The 26,985-nt window shown below is 48.1% G+C and overlaps 1 protein-coding gene across 5 annotated transcripts in view; it reads right to left on the bottom strand.

The window, feature by feature from the left end:
* Nucleotides 1-982: 982 nt before the first annotated feature.
* The window catches only part of LOC308469379 (inactive serine/threonine-protein kinase TEX14-like), a 28,524-nt gene continuing 2,521 nt past the window's right edge, over nucleotides 983-26,985 (bottom strand). For 2 of the 5 annotated variants that reach the window (XM_080991737.1, XM_080991738.1), the window contains 19 exons: nucleotides 21,571-21,713; nucleotides 21,131-21,245; nucleotides 20,306-20,471; nucleotides 18,758-18,900; nucleotides 17,480-17,540; nucleotides 17,263-17,393; nucleotides 15,473-15,589; nucleotides 15,241-15,364; nucleotides 14,990-15,162; nucleotides 14,761-14,909; nucleotides 12,292-12,482; nucleotides 11,162-11,276; nucleotides 9,880-9,974; nucleotides 8,640-8,789; nucleotides 6,855-7,062; nucleotides 5,329-5,408; nucleotides 5,147-5,220; nucleotides 3,206-3,274; nucleotides 983-1,255 (listed from right to left, as the gene is read on the bottom strand). In XM_080991737.1, coding sequence (XP_080847863.1) covers nucleotides 1,147-1,255; nucleotides 3,206-3,274; nucleotides 5,147-5,220; nucleotides 5,329-5,408; nucleotides 6,855-7,062; nucleotides 8,640-8,789; nucleotides 9,880-9,974; nucleotides 11,162-11,276; nucleotides 12,292-12,482; nucleotides 14,761-14,909; nucleotides 14,990-15,162; nucleotides 15,241-15,364; nucleotides 15,473-15,589; nucleotides 17,263-17,393; nucleotides 17,480-17,540; nucleotides 18,758-18,900; nucleotides 20,306-20,471; nucleotides 21,131-21,245; nucleotides 21,571-21,709 — 2,409 coding nt within the window. In that variant the 5' untranslated portion in view covers nucleotides 21,710-21,713 and the 3' untranslated portion in view covers nucleotides 983-1,146. Of the gene's footprint in view, nucleotides 1,256-1,276; nucleotides 1,536-3,205; nucleotides 3,275-5,146; nucleotides 5,221-5,328; nucleotides 5,409-6,854; nucleotides 7,063-8,639; nucleotides 8,790-9,879; nucleotides 9,975-11,161; nucleotides 11,277-12,291; nucleotides 12,483-14,760; nucleotides 14,910-14,989; nucleotides 15,163-15,240; nucleotides 15,365-15,472; nucleotides 15,590-17,262; nucleotides 17,394-17,479; nucleotides 17,541-18,757; nucleotides 18,901-20,305; nucleotides 20,472-21,130; nucleotides 21,246-21,570; nucleotides 21,714-26,985 lie in introns of those variants that run through there. The other 3 variants (XM_080991734.1, XM_080991735.1, XM_080991736.1) reach the window with 3 other exon arrangements.

The following is a 26,985-nucleotide window of genomic DNA, read 5'->3' on the forward strand; positions in this document are numbered from 1 at the left end:
CAGATACTGTGAGGGGACATTTATTCATTCCTCCTCACCACTATGAGCTGAATAAAGAGCATGAAATCACTTTGCGACTCTGAGTATATTTCACCTTTCTTTGTTAGGACCTTCCAGGACAGCTTACAGAGGTCTGTGGGCTCCCCAAAAAGAACTGGAAGATCTCAATCGGCAGTGAGGCCTAGCCCTTTCCCCCTCAGGTTGCAATCCAATATAATCAGGATCAATGGAGCCATTCTTCTGGAGGCTAAAAGTAGATTAGAGGTGGGGTGTGTGTGTTAATCAGGATTGCAGGGTAAGAGGAAAGGGTTAACCCCACCCTCACTCTGCTCAGTACCTACTGCGATCTCAATCCTGTTCATTGCCCCTCCTCGTCCCAATGGGGGAAAGTTACGTTTCTAGAATGGTACACCCCAATTGCTTTCATGTTATTTGTTTTGAAAACACGGGACTAAGCTTTTCTGTATAAACAGAGAGAGAGAGAGAGAGAGCAGTGTCAATATGCCTACATTTGGGCATCTGCCAACCTAGCAGTTCGAAAGCACATCAAAGTGCAAGTAGATAAATAGGTACCGCTCCGGCGGGAAGGTAAACAGCGTTTCTGTGTGCTGCCCTGGTTCGCCAGAAGCGTCTTAGTCATGCTGGCCACATGACCCGGAAGCTGTACGCCGCCTCCCTCGGCCAATAAAGTGAGATGAGCGCCGCAACCCCAGAGTCGGTCATGACTGGACCTAATGGTCAGGGGTCCCTTTACCTTTACTAGCACAAAAGACAAATGTAAGTGAGTTAAACAATGTGCACCTGAGGGAATTGGTTAGAAAGAACGCTGACCCCTTCTGGGCTCATGGCCAGCCTTTGACAGGGTTGAAAGCCTCCGCACAAACCTGACCCGTAGCCCCAACCCCCGTCCAGAGTCCTCTGCAAATTATTTTGGTTAACAATAACACAAATTAGAAACAGAACTTGCACAGAAGTACAGGAATCATTTGAACTATTTAATTAGCGCGTCAGAAGTTGTGTATCCGGGGCAGTAGATTCTCAAGGTCCATACGGGTTGATAAAGGAACGAGGATGCAGATTGCTTTTATTTCAGAATAGGAGCTCTGGTCCAGTCCAGTCCAGTGGAACGGTTATGGTAAGGATCACTCACTGGTTCTTCAAGCTAGCAACCGCCCCTTGCCCTGCAGCGGGGACTGGAGTTGCTTTCTTTTGCCCTGAGACAAGAGCTTGTCCTTTTCCATTCCTTGCTTGCTGCCTTAAGGAAGTGAGGGGTGGGGTTTTATGAGACACAATGCTATGCTGTGACGAGTCAGTTAAGATTCCACGCTTAGCAACACAGGAAGCTGCCCATCTATTTGTCCACCTTGTGTTGCTTACTCTGGCAATGGCTCTCCACACCACCTGTGGAGTCCTGATCCTTTAATTGGGGATGCCAGAGGCTGGACCTTGTATCTCCTGCATGCAAAACTCATGCTTTATTGTTAAGCTATGTTCCCTCTCCTATTTGGGTACAGATGGTACTTCCTGGTTCATCTCTAGAACAAATACAGAAAGAGATTTTGCACAAGGGAGGAATTTGACACTGAGCATCTCAGTGTCCTAAGAATCTCAGCTGTTGCTTATGGATCTGCTCTCCAAGAGAATGAGGGTAAAGATACTGTATTTTTCCATGTATAAGACGATGCTTTTTGCTAAAAAAAAATTAGGCAAAAATTGGGTGTTGTTTTACACATGGATAGTGAAATGAGAGGGGAGACATGTGAATAATTGCAGCAGCAAGCAGGAGATTGGCAGTGGCGACTGGGCGGGTGATTGGTGGCAGCGGCAAGGCCTGCTGGCGATTAGTTGCGGCAGGCAACTGGCGGATGCAGGGAAGTGTGCGATCGGAAGTGCCTGTGGCAAGCAATTGGCAGTGGTGGGAAGGCGGGTGAGGAATTGGTGGAAGTGACCCCCCACCCCCAAAAGCTAAACAACTAAATTTCTTAATTTTGGGTTAAAAAAAATAGGCGCCATCTTATACATGGAAAAATACGGTAGTTTGGACAGCATATGGGGAAGACCACTGAAATCTCAGAAGATAGAGAAGGGAGCAGACTAGAGACTTCAAGGGTTCAGAGGCTCAAGGCAGTGTGAATAGTTTCCTGCATCCTCTGGCCAGCAAGCCAAATTTTATTATGCAAAACGTACAAATATATGTTCATATATACTCCTATTTCATTTTCCGAACCCATGCCCTGAGGGCTTATCCACACTTACCTTTCCTCTACTCTTTCCAGGCACGGTCTGGAAAGAATCCCACATCCCAAAATCCCACATTGTATAATAAACTCATTAACTAAGTTTTGTTTTTGTTTTTCAAAGGGCAGGCATCACCTGCCACCTACTGGCCAGACATATACCTATTCCTCTCCAAGTTGAAGGGAAGCCATTCAAGTTATGGGCAGGTAGGTGGCAGGTTAGCTCGGCACAGAACTGAGCAGCTCATCTCCCTGACCACTCCTGTGTCCTGAGTACTCATAGCCCTCCAATTTAATTACCATGATTTAAAAAAATAAAATAAGGGCCTAATGAGCATGAACTTCTAATATTAGAAATGCAAAAGTGGTGCTTTAAAAAATGAACATAAAGGCAACCAGCCAGCTTGGAGTATGATGTGATGTTGCAAGCGTGAATGAAGATGCAAGATAGCAAAGAGGTTTTATATATATATATATATATATATATATATATATATATATATAGTGGCACCTTAGGTTACATACGCTTCAGGTTACAGACTCTGCTAACCCAGAAATAGTACCTTGGGTTAAGAACTTTGCTTCAAGATGAGAACAGAAATTGTGCTCCGGTGGTGCGGTGGCAGCGGGAGGCCCCATTAGCTAAAGTGGTGCTATAGGTTAAGAACAGTTTCAGGTTAAGAACAGACCTCCAGAATGAATTAAATACTTAACCTGAGGTGCCACTGTACAACTGTTTCGATACATAAACAAATAACTTATTTCACTACTCTGCCACGTATTTAGAACAGTGGATATATATGTGCTTCGTCCTTCAGCCATACACGCCATACATTTAAAGTACATGTGAACTGTGGTTGGTTAAGGATGCTGGGAACTGTAGCTGTGAGGCGCAAACTGAAGTTTGGGGGGAGCCGGCGCTATAAATGTGCTTTAAAAGTATGTATGTACACAGACTGCTCCACCTACTTTGGCTCACAGTGGGAGAATCGCCTTTTCCTTGCAGCTCCTGGATGATTTCCTGAAGGAGGTCCAACCTGTGGAGGGATGTGCAAGATGTATTTGAAACACAGTTCCATGTGGTATTTTATTTTTTTTAGAAATGAGAGAAACGTAAGGCAGAAGTAACTTCCAGAATGTACATGCCTGGTTTTAGAAACGAGTTCAGAAGAGTAATTACCAACAAATGTAAGTAGGAGGAAGCAATACTGTCAGGGCTTCTTGGTCTTGTAGTGCTTTATTTTTTATTTTAATGCTGAAAAATCTTTCTAGGCAATGGTGCAGGTGGAGCGGGATGTGTGTGTGTGTGTGTGGGGGGGGGAGAATACTCCTGGGTTTTATTGCTAGCACCAAGGTGGTGCAACTTCCTGTCCCTACAAAACAGGGCCGGCCATGTGATAACACACCCTGCTTCCTATAAAGCATTCCAGGTCAGCCTTGCTTGTGAGTAACCAGGATATCCTGCTGTCAGGCAGGGGTCCGTCCCCCCCACGAGACGGCTCCAGTAGTTAATTATTTCTGATTTATTGGTAAATCACAGAGCCCCAATCGCAGCTTAGCTAATTCAGTCCTCCTCCGACATAAGCGTTGCCGGAACTGAGCTCCACCCCCTTCTCCCCCAACAGGAAAACCCCCACTTTCTTTTCCTGTTAATTTCACGCTTCTCGGCCAATCTCGTGATCCTACAAGATTTGAGAGATGGCACTCCCTGTATCCCTCTCTGAGCTTAGCCTCTGTGTTCTTTCTCCCTGCGTCTCGGTGTGTACAAAGTTCATATTCCTGTGGCCAACTGTTTCTTCCCCTTCACTCAGTAATTTCTCATTCCCTCCCCCTTGTCTCTCTTTGTCTGCTGTCAAAGAGGGACTTACTCTGACACTTGCTGCTCTTTCCCCTGTGAGAGACTGCGTCTTTGCCACCCTGACCCCATCTACTTGAGAAGACCTGGGTCTGACGAAGCCACCTGTCTGTCCCTTAATTTGATTTGAAACAGGGCCTGGAGAAACTGGTCCTCTAGATGATGTTGGATTCCAACCCACGTCAGCCCCAGCCATCAGGCCAGTGACCAGGAAAGATGGGGGCACTGTGGCCCAACGAGATTTGGAGGGCCCCAGGTTCCTCACCCCTGATTTAAAATATTAAAACGAAAAGAAACACATTTGTCCCTATACTGCTGAGAGTTCAGCGCAAAGCCAAGACCTCCTAAAATTTTAAACGGGGGGGGGGGGGATGTTTATGGGATAAAGATTTGAACATTAAATCCTAAATCCTCTGGAACTGATCACGGGAAGAGGAGAGGGAGGGGAAGTTCTGTTGTGCAGCCAGAAGTTCTTGCAGTGACAGAACTGAGTTTAGCAAGATACTGCCCTGTTATGTACTGAGTTGAATAGGATCCAAAAGGCAGCAGTCTGATTGGTCCTAGAACAATAGAATCCAGAATGCAGCAGTCTGATTGGTCCACAGGAGCCACCCAATCCAGCTCCAGGTGGAAGGGAATCCGCAACCTGATTGGTCTATAGGAGAATCCTGGAATTAGCCAATCATGTGGGACCCATTGTGTAAATAATGTATATAAGGCAGACATTCTGGGGGAACTTCCATTCCTCCTCACTACTATGAGCTGAATAAAGAGCATGAAATCCACTCTCGACTCCAAGTATATTTCACGCCCCTAAAGGGTGCAGCAACCCTGTGCCTTCTTCCTTGGGAGAAAGTCCCATTGAATCCACTGGGATTCACTTGCATAGGATCGAAATCCAGCAAGAACATACCAACTGGAAGATCAACTGAGCCACGGATTTTAGGGAAGTTGTGAAAATGCCTCTGAAATAAGAAGGCGCATTGCTTATCAGATCTATCAGGTAACATGCGCTGAAAGCTCAATCCTGTGTGAAAATGTTCAACCCACGTACGTTTGCAAGCAGCAAGGTGGCCCTTCAGGGGTGCTCTCTTTCCTATGGCAAATCTCTGCAGAGACAGGATTTCGCTGCGGAGGAAAATTATTACCGTTAGGGAATGGTTAGGATTCCATAAGGGAATGACACAGGGAGCTGGCAGCTTTCTCCTTACAAAATAAAATAAAATAAAATTCTACCTGTTTCTTTTTCCTAGCCTTGGCTGACAAATCAATGAGGGTCTGCAGGGAGCGGTTTTGCGTGTGATCCTTGCACTTTTCTGCAGGTGGAGACAGGTGCACATTAATCTTAAGAATGTAAACGGGGACAGGGAGGCAAGAATTCGGTATGGCATAATGTAGGCCATGAGCAACATCATTTGACTGCTTGGATATGGAATCTAGCCCATGGGTAGGCAAACTAAAGCCCAGGAGCCGGAGCCGGAGCCGGCTCAATCGCCTTCTAAATCCGGCCCGCAGACGGTCTGGGAATCAGTGTGTTTTTACATGAGTGTAATGTATCCTTTAGGGCTGCAGGTTAAACCACAGAGCCTAGGGCTTGCTGATCAGAAGGTTGCCGGTTCGAATCTCTATGACGGGGTGAGCTCCTATTGCTTGGTCCCTGCTCCTGCCAACCTAGCAGTTCGAAAGCACGTCAAAGTGCAAGTAGATAAATAGGTATCACTCCGGCGGGAAGGTAAACAGCATTTCCGTGTGCTGCTCTGGTTCGCCAGAAGCGGCTTAGTCATGCTGGCCACATGACCCGGAAGCTGTACGCCGACTCCCTCGGCCAATAAAGCGAGATGAGCGCCGCAACCCCAGAGTCGGCCACGAGTGGACCTAATGGTCAGGGGTCCCTTTAGCTTTAATGTGTCCTTTTATTTAAAATGCATCTCTGGGTTATTTGTGAGGCATAGGAATTGGTTCATCATTTCCCCCAAAAATATAGTCTGGCACCCCACAAGGTCTGAGGGACAGTGGACCAGCCCCCTGCTGAAAGTTTGCTGACCCCCTGACCTAGCAGGTTCAAAACTCCCCTTTGATTGTTTGATACACAACTGAGGCTGGGAAACAGCGATGTTTTGTAAATTGATGGCGCAGCTCAATACACAAAAGGCCAATTCCATTGGATCGAGATTTTGTGGCAGATAGGCTGTAGTTTAAAGGTACGATGCATACTCTGTATGCACGAAAAAGCTTTCCAGACAGTTCACAAAATCCCTTGCTAAGATATCTCATGTGGCCCTGTTAGGAAAGACCTCTCCCTAAAACCATAGAGAGGTTCTGTTTGTTAGAGTGTATCAGTTCAACTCTATATTACTTCCCATTTGCCACTGTGGGGTATAGACATTTCTATATGATAGATAGATAGATAGATAGATAGATAGATAGATAGCGTTTATTTATCTAACCATCTATCTATGCAAATAATTTATTTCACAAAAATTATACACCACTTGATTGTGTAAAAGACCCTCAAAATGATTTGGATTTTGCCTCGTCCCTCAATAATTCCTACTTAGATTGTAACCTTAACAGTAAATCTTTCCATGCTTTGTTTAGTTTGCTGAAACCAGACCCTTTTAAACCACAAAATATCATTTGGACAGCCCATCTCAAATGTTTTAAGGTTAAGGATCTACAGCTGGAGGAATCCACTGCAGGGGGTTGGACTAGATGATCCTCAGGGTCTTTTCCAACTGTAGGATTCCACGATTCAAGCTCACCCAGTGCTACTTGCTTAGGCAAGGCTCCATCGCTGTGGCAGCTTCGGCCCGGTGCCCCCTGCTGGCCGACTAACGATTCTAGCATGTGGATGCCCGAAGCAAAGCGTTTCTCAAGATTCTCCAACGAGGCCTGGGCCTCTGCCAAGAGACAGGCCGAATCCTGCAGACTGCTCACAAACGCCGACTCCTGCTTGTCAACGGAGTCTCCCTAAAGGAGATAACAGAACTGTGAGGAGAGCAAATTTTGGGAAGCAGGGAGAAGGATATGCTAGGATGAGAGGAAAGGTCCGTATAGTTAAAGCTATGGTTTTCCCAGTAGTGATGTATGGAAGCTGAGAGCTGGACCATAAAGAAGGCTGATCGCCGAAGAATTGATGCTTTTGAATTATGGTGCTGGAGGAGACTCTTGAGAGTCCCATGGACTGCAAGAAGATCAAATGCATCCATTCTTAAGGAAATTAGCCCTGAGTGCTCACTGGAAGGACAGATCCTGAAGCTGAGGCTCCAATACTTTGGCCACCTCATGAGAAGAGAAGACTCCCTGGAAAAGATATTGATGTTGGGAAAGATGGGGGCACAAGGAGAAGGGGACGACAGAGGACGAGATGGTTGGATAGTGTTCTTGAAGCTACCAGCATGAGTTTGACCAAACTGTGGGAGGCAGTGGAAGACAGAAGTGCCTGGCGTGCTCTGGTCCATGGGGTCACGAAGAGTCGGGCACGACTAAACAACTAAGCAACAACAACAACAACAGTGCTATTTTTCTAGAAAAAGAGGTGCCGGAACTCACTGTGAATGAGACTCCCCACTGGCGGCCATGGCGGCCACCTGAGAGATGCTGGAACTGAGTTGCGGCTGAGGGGAAAAAAAGCCCTGGGTACGAGAGAGCTAACTGAGGGGTACAGGCCAAGAATGAGGGAGCTTTGAGCAAGATCTTGATCTCATTAAGGGAACTTTAATCAATGAACTCAGTAGACTAAAAAACTTTTTAGTCACCTAGAAAGGCATTCACAATCAGGCAAAAAATGTAATTATGTTCGCATAAAGCTGGAGCTGGCAGGTACGATTTTCGAAGAACCATTCCCCCTTCATTCACCTTGGAGGGAAGGTCACTTCTAATAAGATCTGGCTGAGACTTATAGATGCACCATCCAAATACAAAGTTATTTCTTCAAAACTACGGTTTCAACGATGCAGTTCTATAAACACTCAGTGAAAACTCCTTTCATCAGTGGAAAAAAGCCTTTTTATAAGAATGAAGTGGCAGCATTGAGTCTTATACCAGGTGTATAACCCCATTTCGTGTGGGGGTTCTGTTCCTGCCCCCCTTGCGTGTCAGCAGAGTGCTAATAAGCACGGCCTGCAATTTCCGCCCTGCCCCTGTTCTGCCTCCGTCTTCCAAAAGGAGAAGGCGATCAGGTGTCAATTGCATATCAAACGTGAATCATTCCAGCATGGTTGCAAATGTATAGGCCTCTATGGGTGCAGCTTGGACGGGATGAGGGTTGGAAGTGCGGAAATGGTTAGGAACAGATGGGAAAAGCACAGAAACAGAAGAGGACAAGACATAGCTCTGGGGTGGGAAACAAGAGATATGCATAACAGGGCAAATACTAGAGATTTGTTGTTGTTTAGTCGTTTAGTCATGTCCGACTCTTCGTGACCCAATGGTTAAAACAACATGAGGATATATTGGATTTAGCAGCCAGCGTTTCCTGTGATCTGGTTTCAGGGGTCTGCAGATCAGGGCTGACGGAGCTTAAGTGAAGCACAGCAGAATCTCACCACATCTGCAGAAAGCAGGCTCCTGTTATCTGACTCGGCTGTGTCCTCTTCACCGCTGCTCGCTGGTTCACAGGTGCTGCCAGAGTTTGATCTCTTGTGCTCTCCCAGAGAGGATTTGCAAGGGATATTTCCCTGCTGATCATTTTCCTTCTGCAAGAAAGCAACATTGAACCCGCAGGGGTGGAGTCTAACCAGGCGTGGATTATTCCTCCCCTTGTTTCTTAGGCGGCGCTATGCAAATAAACTTTACCAGAGGCCCTGTTAGTGGGAGGAGTCCCCCCTCTTCAATAATTGGACATGATGTAGTTGAGAAAAGTAGATTTAAGGCTGCCAGGGGGCATCATTTTCCATCCCACCCCATACTCGGCACACGCAGCACTGTTGCCATTCTGCTGCAGTTCATCTTCTGCCAAAACCGACATTATTTGCTTACGTAATTTGTGTAATTAATTACACAAACTATATTGTCATTATATTATTCCATCCCGTTCATTTCAGGGCAAGGGGAAGCCAATGCAAATTTATGCAATCAATTACACCTCTTTTGGGGACTGCAAGCAGCAACAGTGAACGCTGACCATATTCATTGGACTGACTCCTGTTCCAGATGTGAGACGAATAAGCGAGCACTGGCAATTTCCACTACTGTTTTGTCAAAATTGGAGCTGCCATACACACGGAAATAGTGACTGGGCGGAATTTCCGAAAATCGGCAAAAAAGTGTGTGTGGGGGGGGGGGGGGAGCCCAACAACTTTTGTGTCCAGATTTTCACTTTTTGAAATATGGCGACCCTATCAGATTTATCCACTATGAACACAAACTAATGGTGGAGGTTAGAGGTCAGAGCAGAGGCAGAGAAAGGTGGGTGCGGCCCACCCAGGGTGTCATCCCTGATGGGGGGGTGACATTGCTGTGAGCGGCGCCCCCCTGGGACTCTCCCCACCACTGGTGCCTCCCCCCAGGACGCCCCCCCGCTGCCACTGCACCCCCTGGGATGCTCTGCTGGTGCACCCCCGCGGGCGGCTAGCCCCACCCCCTCGGACCACTCTGGGTGCTGGAGCAGCTAGCTCCGCCTTTGGGTCAGGGTCCCTCTTAGCCTATGCTATGACAGCCCATCCTAGGGAATCACATGGTGGGAGCAGCTTGTGCCAGAATATGGTCCTCCACGGGAGAAGAAAGGAAAAAGCTCCTGAAGCTTCAAGAATGCAGCACCATTATTCTGCCTTGGTCATCTGTTACCTGTGCATGTCTGGTTGTCTCACTTTCAGGCTGGGCATTGGGAGTGCTTTGTTCTGCACTCCGGCTGAGAGTCTCCACCTCAAAGTATGGTGGCTCTAGAGGACAAGAATATAGACAAAGACGAGAGCATATAGAACTACGAGCATTTTTAGCTCCTTCCCAAGCCTCCATTTCTCCCCCTTTCTTCTTTATTCAGTTGTTATTTTTATTAGTCATTATTACCAACACGCTTCTTAAGTCTACAAAATTTGCAATTCCCGCTTCACGCAAACCTATGAGACAGAACGTCTTGCCTAACAAAGCATCAGATTCGTAGCCAAGAGCAGTGCTTTTTTCTGGGGGGATGGAGGTAAGTGTACCCCTAAACATTTTGTGAATCTATCAGGAGAAGAAACTGTTTTGTTTATTAAAAAAAATAGTTTATTCTCTATGAATAGTCAGTTCCATTGCTACCCCAGATGGCGGCTTCATTTCCTGTCACAGTTTTTCCTGTGTGTCAGATGGAATCGAGTAGTTAATGTGTGAAATAGGAGTTGGAATCTAGCGTGGTGATTGGTCAGTTTCGTTGTTACCACCTCCAAGGGCGGCCTCATTTCCTGTCACAGTGTTTCCTGTGTCTCAGACGAAAGCGAGCGTTTAATGTGTGAAGCAGTGTGGAACGTGGATGTGTGGAGTTTTACTGATGGAAGTCAGGAAGCTGTTAGTGCACACAACCTCATGCCAACGTGGAAGTTACTGTGAGCTGTCAGCTGTGTAATATGAGGTAAGGCATGTTCTTTGTACTTTTGTCTGTTTACTGTATTTATTTTCCCTGATTTGAACTATGAAATGGTGATTTCCTTGAGTCAAAATGAGAGTACCTCTAAACATTTTTTAAGGGAAAAAAGCACTAACTAAGAGAGTACCTGAATTTTCAAATCCATTCTGGTCACTTGTCCTCAGAATTTTGGGCCCAGGTTCACTGTTCTCTGACCACACAGCATAAGGGCAAGAATAATGGCAGCACAATATGAAATCCAGCGCAATGTTTGCACTAGTGGAAGCTTGTACAACAAGATCAAGGCCACAGCAACCTGTTGCACACCTAGCCACAAGAACCATGCTGGCTTCCAGAACCTTCTCTTGCACAAGTCCATTCCACTAGTGCAACTAGGACGCCACTAAAGGACTTTGATTCAGTGCTACATTGACTTCCTCCTCCCCACGTCTTTTTTCCTGAACCCATGAAGCAATGCCCCGTTGCGCATCCTGGCCGGTTCCTACCGTTTGGGATCAAACTGACCTTCAGGAATTATTGGAAGGGATGATTCGTCTGACTCAGCCTGCCCTGCCCACAGACAGAGCTTCTTGGGAGTCGATGCCACTGATGAAACGAGAGGGATGCCCCCTGAGGCATCCTAGGAAGAGAAAAATAAGACACCGTATGCTTCTGATCATGATAATTACAAGAAGGGCTACGGAGGCAGCTTGCTTATTCCTAGAGAAAAGCTTGAGGCGCTGCATAATCAGGAAGCCAGGTGCAACCTGAGCTCAACTCATGCTTGTCTCACGTTTTCCTTCAGGTAAGATAGAGATGACAGTAAGGACTTCTTCAGAAGACTGGCTTATCCAGCACCCACCCCAAGTTACCTGCACAAAGCTTACATATGGTCTTTATTAAGCAGCTATTGAGCAATACCTCAAGGACTGCCTCTTTCCATATGAACCTACCCAGACCCTGAGATCATCTTCTGAGGCCCTCCTTTGTGTGCCTCCTCCTTGAGAGGTCCGGAGGGTGGCAACACGAGAACAGGGCCTTATCTGCAGTGGCTCCCCGTCTGTGGAATGCCCTCCCCAGGGAAGTTTGCCTGGTGCCTTCATTACACAGCTTTAGGCATCAGGCAAAAACGTTCCTTTTTAACCAGGTCTTGGGTTGATCTGATTTATAACTTATGCCCTTTAAAAAAAATTGGGGGGGGGAGCTATGGGGTTGTTGTTTTTATTTTTTATTATGTATTTTGTGGTTTTATATCTTTATTTTATTCTGTGAACCGCCCTGAGACCCCTGGGTATAGGACAGCAAATGAATTAAATAAATAAAATAATAATAATAATTTGTTTGCGGGAAGGTTATATGACAGCGAGCTTTCACCTGCCATTCATCTCATTTTGTTGATGGGTTTTTAAAATATCTCTCCATTGTTAATATTGATTGATTGATTGTTAATAATGGTTTATTTGTTGCCTGCCCTTCACCTAATGCCCCCGGGCGGGTTAGAGCATCAAAAACGACAATAAAAAACCATTTAAAACAAATTTGTCCTTCTCACACTTGTCAATCTCTTTCCAAACTGAAAAAATAAATAAATCTGGTTATTATAATTTAAACAACAACATGGAGGCAAACTAAAGCAACACCCATTAACTCCTCACCTGCTGGGCTGCCCGCAAAACATAGCGTAAGTCGGGGAAAGTACCCTTCCGATCGCGTTCCTTCAAGGCTGTGCCGCCTTTGACCACCTCATAGAGAGGCTGGGGCACACGGGCATCAGCCGGGAGAGACTGCCCTGCCTCCATCTTCTCCTTCACAGCGAGGCCATCCAAACCACCCCAAGGAACTTCCCCTGAAAAATACAGGTTGCTTGACTTGTAGGGTCATAAAACACAAAGTTAGGCAGACCCACTATAAGTCTAGAAGAGCCAGTGCTTTTTTTGTGATGGCACTTGACTCATTTTTGGCACCCCATTTCAACCGTTCTGTGCTGGTGCCCGCAGTAGGTTACTTCATGGTGCTGATATATATAAAGGTAAAGGACCCCTGGACGGTTAAGTCCAGTCAAAGGTGGCTATGGGGTTGTGGTGCTCATCTCGCTTTCAGGCCGAGGGAGCCAGTGTTTGTCCACAGACAGCTTTCCGGGTCATGTGGCCAGCAGGACTAAATTGCTTCTGGCACAACAGGACACTGTGACAGAAAGAGAGCACGGAAACACCGTTTACCTTCCCGCTGCAATGGTACCTATTTATCTACTTGCACTGGCGTGCTTTTGAACTGCTAGGTTGGCAGAAGCTGGGACAGAGCAACGGGAGCTCACCCCGTCGTGGTCACCCCGATCGGCAAGCCCAAGAGGCTCAGTAGTTTAGACCACAGTGCCACCTGCATCCCTTGACCTTGCACAGTGCTGATAACACCAAGGTCGAAGGTTTGATCCTCATGTGGGACAGCTACATATTCCTGCTTTGCGGGAGCTGGACTAGATTATCCTAAGGGTCCCAAATGGCTCTGTGATACTATGATTCTATGCTTCCATACTTCCCTCTTTCCCAGAGGTCAGGGCGCAGGCACGACTGGATTTTGGATTGGGGTGACTGAGTTGCGTTGGCTGAGGGAAGTGAATAACAACTTAATCCCCTCAGCCCACAGCAATCATAACAAATCTGTAACCAAAACAGTTGCCTCAGAGCTGCAGGGAGCTTCCTTCATGGGGAGAAGGAAGAGAGAACCCCAGTGAGAGCCCTTCTGGGTGAGAACATGGGTGTGTCCAGCCCAGAATTCAGTTTCCAAGGGAGGTAAACCAGGTGAGAAGTCAGCTGAGAGGACAAGGGAGCCCCAGCTTCCTCCTCAGGAACTGGGATCCAGAAGAACATCAACTCAGAACCCTAGAGGACCTGCTTAACTTCCACAATTAAAACCCACACAATTCAATCCAATCCCATTTTCAAGCCCTCCGAGTTCACATTGTGCGGCATTGAATTCCAAAAGCTAATTGCACACTGTTTGTACTTCCTTTTGTCTGTGCTGAATCTACTGTTAATCAACTTTAAAATGTCCTTTTAAAATGTGGGGTTTTTTTTGGGGGGGGTGTTATTGGGTTGCTGTTTTTATTTTGATTATATATTTTGTGGTTTTATATTTTGATTTTATTCTGTGAACTTGCCCTGAGACCTCTGGGTATAGGGTGGTATATAAATTCCTTCCTTCCTTCATTCATTCATTCAACCAATTTCTCTGGATATCCTCCAGTTCTAGCTTTATGAGAATGGAAGAAAAAGAGCAATCTAGCACCACTGCCCACACCATGCCTCATGTTATAAACCTCTATCATATCCTCCCAGCTCCCTTTTTTCTAAGCCAAAGAATGCCAGACATTTCAGCCATTCCTCATGTGGAAGGAACTCCAGTTCTTTCACCATCTGGTAGCCCATTTCCGCACCTTTGCATTAGTATTTTAAGTAATGGCATATGGTCAACCTATGCTATGTATTAGATATCTTCCTCTGTTAAAAGAGCCCCTTACCCAATTCTCCTTCTCACCAACGGTCTATTACCAAATCACCTCTCAGATCCTCTAAAAGACAGTATTCTCTGTAAACTGATTCTTCTTACCCTCAAGCCATCCTTGTAGATTAGCTTTGCACTCTTAAGGGAATTTTTTTTCCAAATAATGCAGGTCTTGGAGCTCAATGCTGAAGCCTAAAAATGTTAATTCTAAAAATAGAGTCGTACCTTGGAAGTGGAAAGGAATCCGTTTCGGAAGTCGGTTTGACTTCCAAAACATTCGGAAACCAAAGCATGGCTTCTGATTGGCTGCAGGAAGCTCCTGCAGCCAATCGGAAGCCCTGTCGGACGTTTGGCTTCCAAAATTAGTTCGCAAACTGGAACACTCACTTTGTGTTTGTGGCATTTGGGAGTCAAAACATTTGAGAACTCAGCTGTTCGAAAACCAAGGTACGACTGTGGTGCCATTTTAAAGTGCTTGCTTGCTTCTCTTCTGCTAATACATTTACAGGCCAAGGCAAACCTTTCTGGCAACTGGAATTTCCCTGAGAACTTATGGTCAGCTGATGGGCTTCTTGAGACATGCCAGTCTTGCCTACCGCTTCCCACCCTGGCCAGAAACCAACCTGTAAAGATCTCCTGGATCACCGTACAGAAGCTGAAGAGGTCAGAGTTCACGGAAGCCGGGCGCTCTCTGATGACTTCCAAGGGCAGCCAGTTGTAGAGAGCAGGGGCTGGAGGAATAGGCTGGGCTAACCTGTTTTTCTCCGCCCTGCTGAAACAGAACTGAAACCAGTCAAATGTCCCGAGGAATCCTACTGGAGTCTCCCAAAGACCGCACTTGCTCCAACCAACCTCTGTTGCATGTGCTCGAGGTTGCTGAGCTTGGCAAGTCCAGGTCTCACCAGCTGAACTGCATGGGAGGTCACAGCCCGGTGAATATAACCCCGAGAGTGCAGGAACAAGAGCGCTTCGGACACTTGCAGCAGCAAACGCAGAGTCGCCGAGGGAGCTGGGGAGCTAGACTTCTGCAGTGGGGGAAGAGGGAGAGGGATAAGCTTCGGAAGCGAGGAAAGGAGCCGAGCTTCCCCGACCGTCTCACTTACCTCACAGTGCAAGGCGTAGTAGAGGGAACACATGCCCACCCTCTCAAAGACGAGCTGGAGGTTTTGCAGGTCCAGAGATGGGCTCACGGCCAAGAGAAGCAGAAGGTGGGGATGGTGCAGCTGGCTGAAGGAAACACGGAAGCCATGCTGAACAAATGGGAGTGAGCGCCCATGTAACAACAGGGCTTATCCCTTCATGATCTGAATCCTAAAGCCCGCCAGCTGGAATTACCTGCAGTATTTTTGTTCAGCGAGGAGCAAGTCCAGGGCGCCACGCATTTTACTGCAGTGGGGATGGGCTTCGGGCTTTAAGCTTCGCACCGTGACAAACTGCCCATTCCACAGCAAGCTGGAAGCAAGGGGGAAAAGGTGAAAGTGAGGTTACAGGTAATCAGGCAAAGGGCCTTCTCAGTAGTGGCGCCTGCCCTGTGGAACGCCCTCCCATCAGATATCAAGGAAATAAACAACTACAGTAATACCTCCGCGAATGTCCGCCTTGTCTAACATCCATTCTGGCAAATGCCCGCGGCAAACCCGGAAGTACCGGAACAGGTTACTTCCGGGTTTGCTACTGGCGCATGCGCAGAAGCACAAACCGCTCCGCATGCGTGCACAGACGCGGCACATTGCCCTGCGTCCTTTTCAGCTAGCAAACAGGGCTCCATAACAGGTCCCGGTCGCAAAACAAGGTACCACTGTATCTGACTTTTAGAAGACATCTTAAGGTAGCCCTTTTTAGGGAAGTTTTTAATGTTTGATGTTTCATTGCATTTTTAATATTCTGTTGGGAGCTGCCTAGAGTGGCTGGGGAAACCCAGCCAGATGGGCAGGGTATAAATAAATAATAATAATAATAATAATAATAAAATTGCACCCGGAGGTGGGGGTGCCAAGCGTCACCCCACAGCTGCATGGGAAGAAAGCTCCCCCCCCCCGGACAGGGTTGGGGCCACATGGCACGGCAAACACCGCTCCCCTGCAGCCCCAGGTGAGCGGAGGTTATGTGACTGCATAATAAGTACGTTATTTATCCAATATCTTACAAGGTCTCTGCTTGAGGATTAAGATACACTATAAGTCTTAGGGTTCCGGGTGATACGAGACTACAGGGATATAGGAAGCTGCCTTATGCCATTGGTCCACCCAGCTCAGTACTGTCTACACATATAATAATAATATAATAATAATTTATTATTTATACCCCGCCCATCTGGCTAGGCTTCCCCAGCCACTCTGGGCGGCTTTCAACAATATATTAAAATACAGTAATGCATCAAACATTAAAAGCTTCCCTAAACAGGGCTGCCTTCAGATGTCTTCTGAAAGTCTGGTAGTTGTTGTTCTCTTTGACATCTTGTGGGAGGGTGTTCTACAGGGTGGTGCCACCACCGAGAAGGCCCTCTGCTTGGTTCCCTGTAACTTGGCTTCTCGCAGTGAGGGAACCGCCAGAAGGCTCTCGGCGCTGGACCTCAGTGTCCGGGTAGAACGATGGGGATGGAGACGCTCCTTCAGGTATACTGGACCGAGGCCATTTAGAGCTTTAAAGGTCAGCACAAACACTTTGAATTGTGCTTGGAAACGTACTGGGAGCCAATGTAGGTCTTTCAAGACTGGTGTTATGTGGTCTCGGCTGCTGCTCCCAGTCACCAGTCTAGCTGCTGCATTCTGGATTAGTTGTAGTTTCTGGGTCACCTTCAAAGGTAGCCCCACACATATGCAGTAGTGCATGCGAGAGATAACCAGAGCGTGCACCACACAGATTGGCAGCAGCTCTCCATGGTTTCAGACAGAAGTCCCGCCCAGCCCTACCTGAACATGGGGCCTTCTGGTGCCAAGCACATCCTGTACTACTGAGTTGTGTCCCTCCCCGATTCATTTCACTGTGATCAGTCTGCTTCCCTGCGATCAGGTATCTCCCTAGAACTGGGTCTTGCAAGAAGAGAACCTATTGTCGCTATTGCTATTTTTTTTATCCTAGAGGTGAGAACAGACAGGGCTGATAGATAATGCTGATAGCTTTACTTCTTCATGAGTGTGTGTGGTCCATTCTGGTAACTCCAGTCTGGTTCTCCGTAACCTCGGAGCAGCTCGCTGTCGTCTGCAATGAACGTGAAGGCAGCAATCCCGGGCTGCTGGCACTTGCCTGGGCACAGCTGAAAGAGAAGGGAGGAGTTATGAGCCTAGAAACTATGGCCTCTCTACTACACTGAACCACACCCTTCCAGAGAAGTTTACTTACTTGTCTGTATCCAATAGCTGTCTCCTTGCTGCTTCCCAACCTATTGGAGCCGTCCAAATGCCTGCAACCAGGAGGGGTTGGAAACAAAGCCTTGTGAGACACATTTAAGTATCAGGAGCACTGGCATTAGGCAACCCCAGTGATTTTTACGGGAGAGTAAGTGGTCCGGAAATGCAGTCGAAGCACAAAAGATCGTATTTTGCCTGCAAACGTTCTACTGCAACTGTTGCTTTGAACCGCTGCATGGTTATAAGTCTTATTTTTCAACTTGCTTAACAACTTGTTGCTCGATTCTCTGTTAAGTGGGGTGAGCAGGCAGAAGCCTGCTTACTTCATCGCCGGACTTGCTCAAACAAGGCTTTACGGTCTAATTCCTATGCTTTTAATTTTTGTTGTTGCCCAGGGTGGGATTTTAAAACTCTGTTCAACCCACACACGTGGGGGCCTGGAGGGATAGATTGCAATTAATATATCATCTCCTACCTCTTTAAACCCGTCCCCACAGTTTCAGTAGAAGAAGGCAATACTATAAATATTGTTTCACCAAGTTTTGCAACAACAACAAAAAAGGGAACCAGGCAGAGGGCTTTCTTGGCAGTGGCGCCTGCCCTGTCAAACGCCCTCCCATCAGATGTCAAGGAAATAAAGAACTAGAAGGCAGCGCTGTTTAGGGAAGTTTTTAACGTGTGACATTTTAATGGATTTTTAATCTTTGTTGGAAGCCACCCAGAGAGGCTGGGGAAACCCAGCCAGATGGGCGGGGTACAAATAAATTATTATTATCATCATCATCATCATCATCATCTATATCTATATATCTGCTTTGATTTGTTTATGATACTGCAGAATATAGGCATTTAAATAGATAGATGGATACACAGAAAGAAAATTCCCCTTAGAGGAAGGGGGAGAATTCTACAGATTCCCCCTTCAGCTCTAAGCACCACCCCACACTGTTCAGGAAAAACTTGCTGGAGCAGCTTTTCAGGGGGCACTTGAGGCAGAAGGAGCCAGTGAAAATCACCTCCCTAACCGCTTTCTCCTTCCTCCAGTGTGAATGGAACTCGACAAAGTCTGTATCCCAACCCCACATGTTCAATGGGGACAATTACTGTAATTCCCGAAACTGCACATTAACCTGCTCATTCCAAGATGTTTTAACATCATTATCACCACCACCATTCAGTTGTCTGTCTCAGTGGAGGGCTGGGTCCAAACAGAGACTAGGCTATGGCTCCCGCGGCGTTAGAGAAGACAGGCAGAAGGTTGGATCCTTACCAGAGGGAGACAGATAAGAGCGAGGAGAGCGAGGAGCGCAGGCTGCGTGGTGATGCTGCTAGAGCTTTGGAATACATCAACAGGTCCCCGTGCTGCACCAGCATAGACATCTGGCCAAAGCACCGCTGGATGAAATCCAGGACCTTGCGGCAACGGAAAAGAGAGGTGCTAGACAGCGGAACAGCACTCCACAACAGCCGTGATTTAAGTAGAGATTTCTGCATTGCGGGGGATGGGACTAGGTGTCAGGCTTCAGAGAACTGGCTTCCTCCCCCCTTGGCCATAGATAACCAGAACAAAAGAAAAGGAGGCTTCTTACCAGTTAGAATCTTTAATAACCACAGCGAGAGACAACAGAACGCATCTCTCCTAGAATGGCGGTGCTCCCAACTAAGGCTTACTCCCCTTCCGTCCCTATTAATCTACGTCACTCCTAAATCTTGTAACCTGAGCTCATATGCTCTGTGCTTTCTGTTCTGCCACTTTCTCAGCTCTCCTTGACCTTGAGGAGAACTGATGGATGCTTTCCAGAGAGAGTGAATCTGTTAACCCTCTCTCTTCTAGTGTTTCTTCTCCTAGCTGTTCCCCATCCAGTATTTCCCAGCTTCTGCCTCCTGTAGTACGCCCCTCTGCAAACCACTGTTCTAAATCTATACTGTCCTCCTGGGAAAATTCAAGGTTCGGGGGAGGAGGTGGCTCCCACCATGCTTCCTCATTGTAGCCCTCCTCAGCACAGTCCCTGACACCTGGGGTCCCTTCCAACTGTATGATTCTATGGTTATATGCAGCTGCCTGGTAGCCATAGACAACAAAGAATCGCACACTGGCAGCAGCAAGGTTATGGGGCGGCCCAGGGGATCCACGCCCTGGGATTCTCACACCAGGATGCCCTTACCTCAACCTTTTGTTTTAAACCCACAATCTTAATTTGCCCAAGGGCATCTCTCTATATGAATGAGCAAGTGCAAATATTATGCAAATTTGTGTTGTCATGGGTTGTGCCCTGACCTCGAGTCTATTATCATTATTATTATGGGGCTTGGCGCATAAAGAGTCTCCAAGCGACTTGCAACTCTTTAAAAGTATAAAGCGTGCCACAGAATCAGAGGAAAACATTATGTGCTACAATAAAAGCCACGCAATAGCCTATAAAGCAAACCCAACGAAACAGCAGTAGAACCACACCATCTAAAAAAGACATAAAAATCATCCCCAATTTGTCAAAAAGGTAAGTTTTCACCTGGCACCGAAAGGATGTTAGTGAAGGCAGCAGCCAAACCTCACTGTGGAGAACATTCCACAACAAACTTCAAAAGCCCCCTGCATGAAGGCTAATGAGTGGGCTGCTGGAGGAAAGGGGGAGCAAAATTTTGGTCCTTCCTTTCAACCTTGCATAGATACTAAAGAGGGATGTCAGAGGAGGGACAGCCCTCTCCAGCCCTGCTTTGCCAGCCTCCAACAAGGAAGCATTCCCCCCCCCCCCCACGTAACCTTTATGGTTTATTTCCATGACTGCTCTAAGACATGTCAAAGTGAAGTTGTAAATACCTCGGCATTCTGTTCACTCCCAGCTAGCTGGGCCCAGTCTTTAGGGGTCTGTCCCTTTTGATCGTGGAATCTTAGATCACCTCCAGCTTTCAGGATGTGGCCCAGAAGTTTCTGGTGACCTGAGATAGCAGCTGCATGGACTGGGGTGCTACCATCATAACAACGGCTTTGGGGTGAGGGGAGAGAAGGAGAAAGGTGTTAGGGTGCAAAGAACAGGGGACAAGTAAAGTTCTGCCAGCCGTAGTTTTTGTAATCAGAAATGCCATTTTAGCTGATAGAGTTAATGCACACATCTCTGCTCAGATGGGGGTTACTCAGTTGTATTCCCTGTTAACCAAATGACATGATTTATGCTTTGAAAGACAAGACCTTGGCGGCTAGAAAAGAATTGATTCAGAGCCTGACAATAAAATGTTTTAAGGTCTTTTCCCCATAAGAAGCATCAATGTTTACCAATCTGAAACTTAAGGTTTATACAGCCAATGGTAGCCAGAACTCTTTGGGGTAAATATGAGGAGCTGGTATCATATATTGGAAACGTTGCTATGGATGTCAGCACAAAATGTTAGCTAATGGCTGCGGGGAAAAAGAGGTGATAGTACTCCATAGCTGTGAACATCATTCCCCCAAAAAAAGCACTGTGAAGGAAACTTTTGCCATCTCTCCTAAATAAACATACATATACCTCAGTCTGAGGGGATATATATGTTGAGACAAGACAGAAAATTTTATGTTTTAAGAAGGACCGGACTCAAATGGAGACAGGCCTTCTCAAGAATAGCTAGCTTTCCAGACACTGTCTCTAAGAATTTTGTTATCACTCACTGGTTGGGGTTGGCGCCGAAGTGCAGAAACAGCCGGACTACCGGGACGTGTCTCAGTAGGGCAGCAAGATACAAACCCGTCTGCCCAGATGCATTGTGGCAGTCCACATCCACACCTGAAGAAGGAGACACAAACGCTGTTCGTGAATAACGGCAAGAGGTTTTGTTGAAGAGATAAAGACTACCTGCACTGCGGGGGATTGGACTAGACAACCCTCATAGTCCATCTACTATTCTACGAGTCTATGGTACCAGAATGCACTGTTTCAATTTCAAATAGCAAAACCAAGTCTTGTCCCATGCCCTAAGTAGCATACCCATACAGAAGCGTATCTGACTTCCCCTCATTTTGTAACCCAAGCAGTCCTCATATTCTGTCAGGACTGTTTACCAGAGGGAAATTACCGTACCTACATGGAGTTTGAAACAGATTGGCTTTACCTCTCTTCAGCAGTATCTTGGCTTTCTTGACCTTGCCCTCAATAGCATGCCTGAGTAACTGCCCCTCCAGAGATTCAAGGTCTGTAATGTAGCCTAGGCTCACGGGACAGCTTGGTGGAAGCACTGGGGACTGTGGCATCACACTAGACAGAGAGAAAGTGTTCATGGTTTAAAAACAGCTAAGACAGAAGTGAAGGTAGGAAGCCATAATTGAAAAAGAACTCAATTCTCAGGTGTGCTTGGCAAAACTATTATGACTATCACTGGATTAAAGAAATATTAGTAGATCAATCACTATCTTTAAATGATTAAGCAATTGTATTTGCAAATGCCAAAAAAAGTTGTGAAGAAGCCTGCTTTATTTTTGCAACATTAGCAAGCCATTATGTCCCTTTATAGAAACAATAGGAATACGGTGCTGCAATATTTAGCTGATGATCTGCAACCAAAAGTTCAAGACTAGTTTGCTTTTTATCAGAATTTAAACCATGCTACACCAATTGTGCCAATCTTTTTAATTTATAAAGGGTATGTAATCAATTCATGTTATCAAATTATTAAACTCCGAAGCCCAAAAAATATTTTTCAGTGTGTGTATTTAATAAGCTTTTCTGTTCTGGCCAACGATTGTGGGTAGGGCTTAATCTTTTTACAGGACAATCCTGAACATGTTTTCACAGAGGCATGTCTCATTGATTTGAATTGAACAAGTGTGGTAAATGTGCTAAAGATTGCACATACAAGCATCCTCACACCTCCCTTTTAAATGCCTATTAGAATGCCTCCCTTCCCATTGTTTCGTCAGGCTCTGATGAAAGGAATAGTAAATGAGGCTATTGTTGTTCCAAGTTTTATCATATTTTTAATATTCTGTTGGGAGCCGCCCAGAGTGGCTGGGGTAACCCAGCCAGATGGGCTGGGTATAAATAATAAATTATTATTATTATTATTATTATTATACATACAAGTCAAATAATATGAGGTTGAATTTTTGGCTTCTAACACTCCAGAGAAGTGCCATTTGGAACTGCAAATTCTGTGTTGCAGTGTGCAAAGGTAGCAGCAACATTCTGAAATAAGGGGCGTACATAATTCTCTGAGATCTTTTGGAACAAACTGCATTCCTTCAAAATAAGGAATATCTGGTAGTTTTTTGTATGTGGATTTCCAGAGAATGTGGATGTTATGTACTGAGTTGAATAGGATCCAAACTGTAGCAGTCTGATTGGTCCTAGACCAATAGGATTCAGAATGCAGCAGTCTGATTGGTCCTAGAACAATGCAGCAGTATGATTGGTTGGCAGGAACCACCCAATCCTGCTCCAGATAGAAGTGAATCCACAACCTGATTGGCTTACAGTAGAATTCCAGAATTAGCCAATCATGTGCAGCCCATTGTGTAAATAATGTATATAAAGCAGATACTGTGAGGGGACATTCATTCATTCCTCCTCACCACTATGAGCTGAATAAAGAGCATGAAATCACTTTGCGACTCTGAGTATATTTCACTGGCGACGAAGGTGGGATCCCGCTGAGCTGACTGCCACACACAGCACCGCCAACTGCCGCACCGCTGCCTCGCACCGTGTATCCAGGCTTCAGCTCCGGGGCACAAGGAACTCAGAATGGCAGCCAACAGCAGCTTCTCGCCATTCAACCCAGCATCTGGAGACTGGGAAGCGTACGCCTCCCGTTTCACCTTCCTCCTAGAAGCCAAAGGGGTCACCGACGAAGAAGACGCCAAGAAGAGGGCGATATTCTTCAGCGTCTGCGGAGAGGAGACGTTTGAAATCGCCCGGGCTCTCCTTGCGCCTGAAGACGTCGCTACTGTTCCATACAAAACAATAATGGAACAGCTGAAGGGGCACTTTTCGCCGCAGCCCTCAGTGGTGGCTCGTCGAAATGCCTTCTACGCAAAGCGGCAAGCCCCTGGGGAAACCATAACTGGGTTTGTGACCTCTCTCCGCCAAGCCGCCCGGTTCTGCAACTTCTCAGAGCTGGAGAACATGCTTCGTGACCGCCTCGTCGGTGGCCTGAAGGATGAGAAGCTGCAACGGCGCCTCTACGCTAAGAAGGACCTAACGTTCCAGGTCGCTCTGGAGGAGGCCCTGGCAACAGAAGCTGCCGAGAGGTCGACCCAAGAGGCACGGCCGAGCCTGCCATCCCAACCGAGGGTCCACCATGAAGACCTCACCGACGACTCAGGATCCGACAGGGAGGAGGTGCACCGAGTACAGCAGCGCACTCAAGCAGCGCACAGACCACAGCTGCCTCGACGAGAAGGAGGGAACTGCGCAAGCTGCGGGGAGAGTCACGAGAGGAGGACCTGCCGTTTCCGCAACGCAGAGTGCAGGCAGTGCAGAAAATCGGGACACATCGCCCGGGTGTGTCGGGCTCGGCCCACCCGACACCAGGCATCAGATGACCAATCCAAGAGCCCCAGGTCCCGGGGCCCAACGCACCAAGGCAACTCGACGGAGCTCACGGACTTCCAGGTATACCAGTTGCCCCACCCCAACGTAGAGAAAATTCATGTAGAGGTACAGATAGAGGGGGCCCCATGCCGCATGGAGCTTGACACGGGTTCAACTCTATCCATAATCTCGGCAAGGACCTTAAGGAAACTGTGTCCCACTGGGGGTCCCAAACTCAGGCCGGCCCCATTCACCCTCCGGGACTTCCAGAAACGTAAGGTCCCCACAATGGGGGTGGGGACCTTCAGGGTGCAATACCGAGGGCGGACGCGGCAACTGGACTTGCTTGTGGTCAAGGGCCCCTACATTAGCTTACTGGGATTGGCATGGTTTGGACCACTGGGGCTAGCTGTCACCGGGGTGAACCACACTAGCTTACAAGTGGACGTGGACGCCATATGCAAGGAATTTCCAGGGGTTTTCGATGGGAAATTGGGACAGTATACGGGCCCCCCCATTGCGCTACAGCTTGACCCCGCAGTACGACCGGTCAGGCTCAAGGCCCGCCGGGTCCCGTTCGCCTTGAAACCCCGTATAGACGAGGAATTGGACCGACTCGTAGAGCAAGGAGTGCTGGAGCCGGTGCCTAATGCTCCCTGGGAAACCCCAATCGTCACACCCGTCAAGCCTAATGGTTCGGTCCGCATCTGCGCAGACTACAAATGTACCATAAACAAGGCCCTCACGGCCCACGCATACCCAGTGCCAGTGGTCAGCCATGTCCTTGCCACCCTGGCTGGGTCGAAAATTTTTGGCAAGCTGGACTTGGCCCAAGCATATCAACAGCTGCCAGTAGATGAGGCCACAGCAGAGGCACAGACGATTGTGACGCACAGAGGAGCGTTCAGGGTAAAGCGGCTGCAATTCGGTGTCAGCGTGGCACCAGGCATATTCCAGAATATAATGGACTCTCTCCTTAAAGGGATTCCTGGCGTCACCCCCTTCTTCGATGATGTGTTGATTGCCGGCCCCACACCAGAGGAGTTTGAGGACCGCCTCCGCACCGTTCTGCACCGTTTCCAGACGGCGGGTCTCAAGGTGAAGCGGGAAAAATGTCTACTAGGAGTGCCTCAGGTGGACTTTCTGGGATTTATGGTGGACGCAGAAGGGGTCCACCCGACTGGGGACAAGGTACGGGCCATTTGTGATGCCCCAGCGCCCAAGAGCAAGACTGAACTTCAGGCCTTCTTGGGACTATTGAACTTTTACCATTCCTTCCTTCCCCACAAGGCGGCGGTAGCGGAGCCCCTACACAGACTCCTGGACAAGCGGGCCCCTTGGGTGTGGGGCCAGCGCCAGGAGGCCGCATTCCAGGCAGTCAAGGACTTGCTTGTCTCAAACTCGGTCTTGGCACACTTCGACGAGAGGCTGCCGGTGGTGCTAGCATGCGACGCCTCACCCTATGGCATTGGAGCTGTCCTGGGGCACCAACTCCCGGATGGAAGAGAGGTACCGGTGGCGTACTTTTCCCAGACACTCAACACAACCGAGCGGAACTACTCGCAAATCGACAAGGAGGGTCTGGCAATCGTAAAGGGAGTAAAAAAATTCCATGATTTCTTGTATGGGCGGCCCTTCACCGTGGTGACTGACCACAAGCCGTTGCTTGGCTTGTTTGCCCCCGAAAAGCAGACCCCCCAAGTGCTGTCTCCTCGCGTCCTCAGGTGGTCAATTTTCCTTGCCAGCTACCAGTATGCACTGATTCACCGACCTGGGAAGGCGATGGGCCATGCGGACGCCCTCAGCAGGCTACCACTACCGGAAACAGGCCCTGACCCAGCACCTGCACAAGAGGTTATGAGCCTGGAGCTGCTTCCCGACCGCCCCATTCAGGCACAAGAAGTTGCACACCATTCCAAGAAAGATAGGGTCATCTCCCGGGTCCTGGACTGGGTGTGGAGGGGATGGCCCAGCAGCAGCCCCGGGCCAGAATTCGCCGGCTACACAACCCGCAAACATGAACTGTCGGCCCACAAGGGGTGCCTGTTATGGGGAAGCAGAGTCGTTGTTCCCCAGCCCCTCCGCAAAAGGGTCCTCACAGCCCTACACGAGACACATCCAGGGGTAGTAAGAATGAAGGCCCTTGCCAGGAGTTATGTGTGGTGGCCGGGGATCGATGGAGAGATAGAGGCCTGGGTCAAACACTGCCAGGCCTGCCAAGAATCCCGCCCAGATCCCCCAAGGGCCCCAGTCCAGTCCTGGGAGTCCGCCCGAGCACCATGGTCACGCCTGCATGTGGATTTCGCTGGCCCCTTTCAGGGGAAAACATTCTTCATAGTGGTGGACTCCTACACCAAATGGCTGGAAGTCGCACTGGTACCGTCCACTTCCACGTCCGCAGCCATCCGGGTACTACGCAGGCTGTTTGCAACCCACGGGCTCCCTGACACTCTCGTCTCAGACAACGGGACTGCATTTACGTCAGGAGAATTCCAAACCTTCACAGCGCAGAACGCCATCCGCCACATCCGTTCGGCGCCGTTCCACCCTGCCACCAATGGCCAAGCAGAACGCATGGTGCGGACCACCAAGGACACCCTTCGCCGCATGACGCAAGGGGACTGGGAGTACCGCCTTGCCACATTCCTTCTAGCACAGCACAGCACCCCCAGCTCAACGACTGGCCGGAGCCCCGCTGAACTACTAATGGGTCGGCGCCTTGCAATCAGATTGGACCGCCTTCACCCCGATAGAGCTCAGGATGAGGTAGTGGTGGGGGAAGGCAGGAACCCCCGGACCTTCGAGGCCCAGGACCCAGTGTACGCAAAGAATTTTGGGGCAGGCCCAGCATGGGTACCCGCCACAATCACCAGGGTCACTGGCCCCGTGTCGTACGAGGTGCTAACGGATGGGGGGCAATGCTGGCGCCGCCACTGCGACCAGATACGGCGACGATTCCCGGGAGAAAACCAGGAGGAGGACAGGTCAGAGGAGTCCC

Source organism: Podarcis pityusensis (genome assembly GCF_964106645.2).
Source record: "Podarcis pityusensis genome assembly, chromosome: 2".
In the NCBI taxonomy this organism is placed as follows: domain Eukaryota; kingdom Metazoa; phylum Chordata; class Lepidosauria; order Squamata; family Lacertidae; genus Podarcis; species Podarcis pityusensis.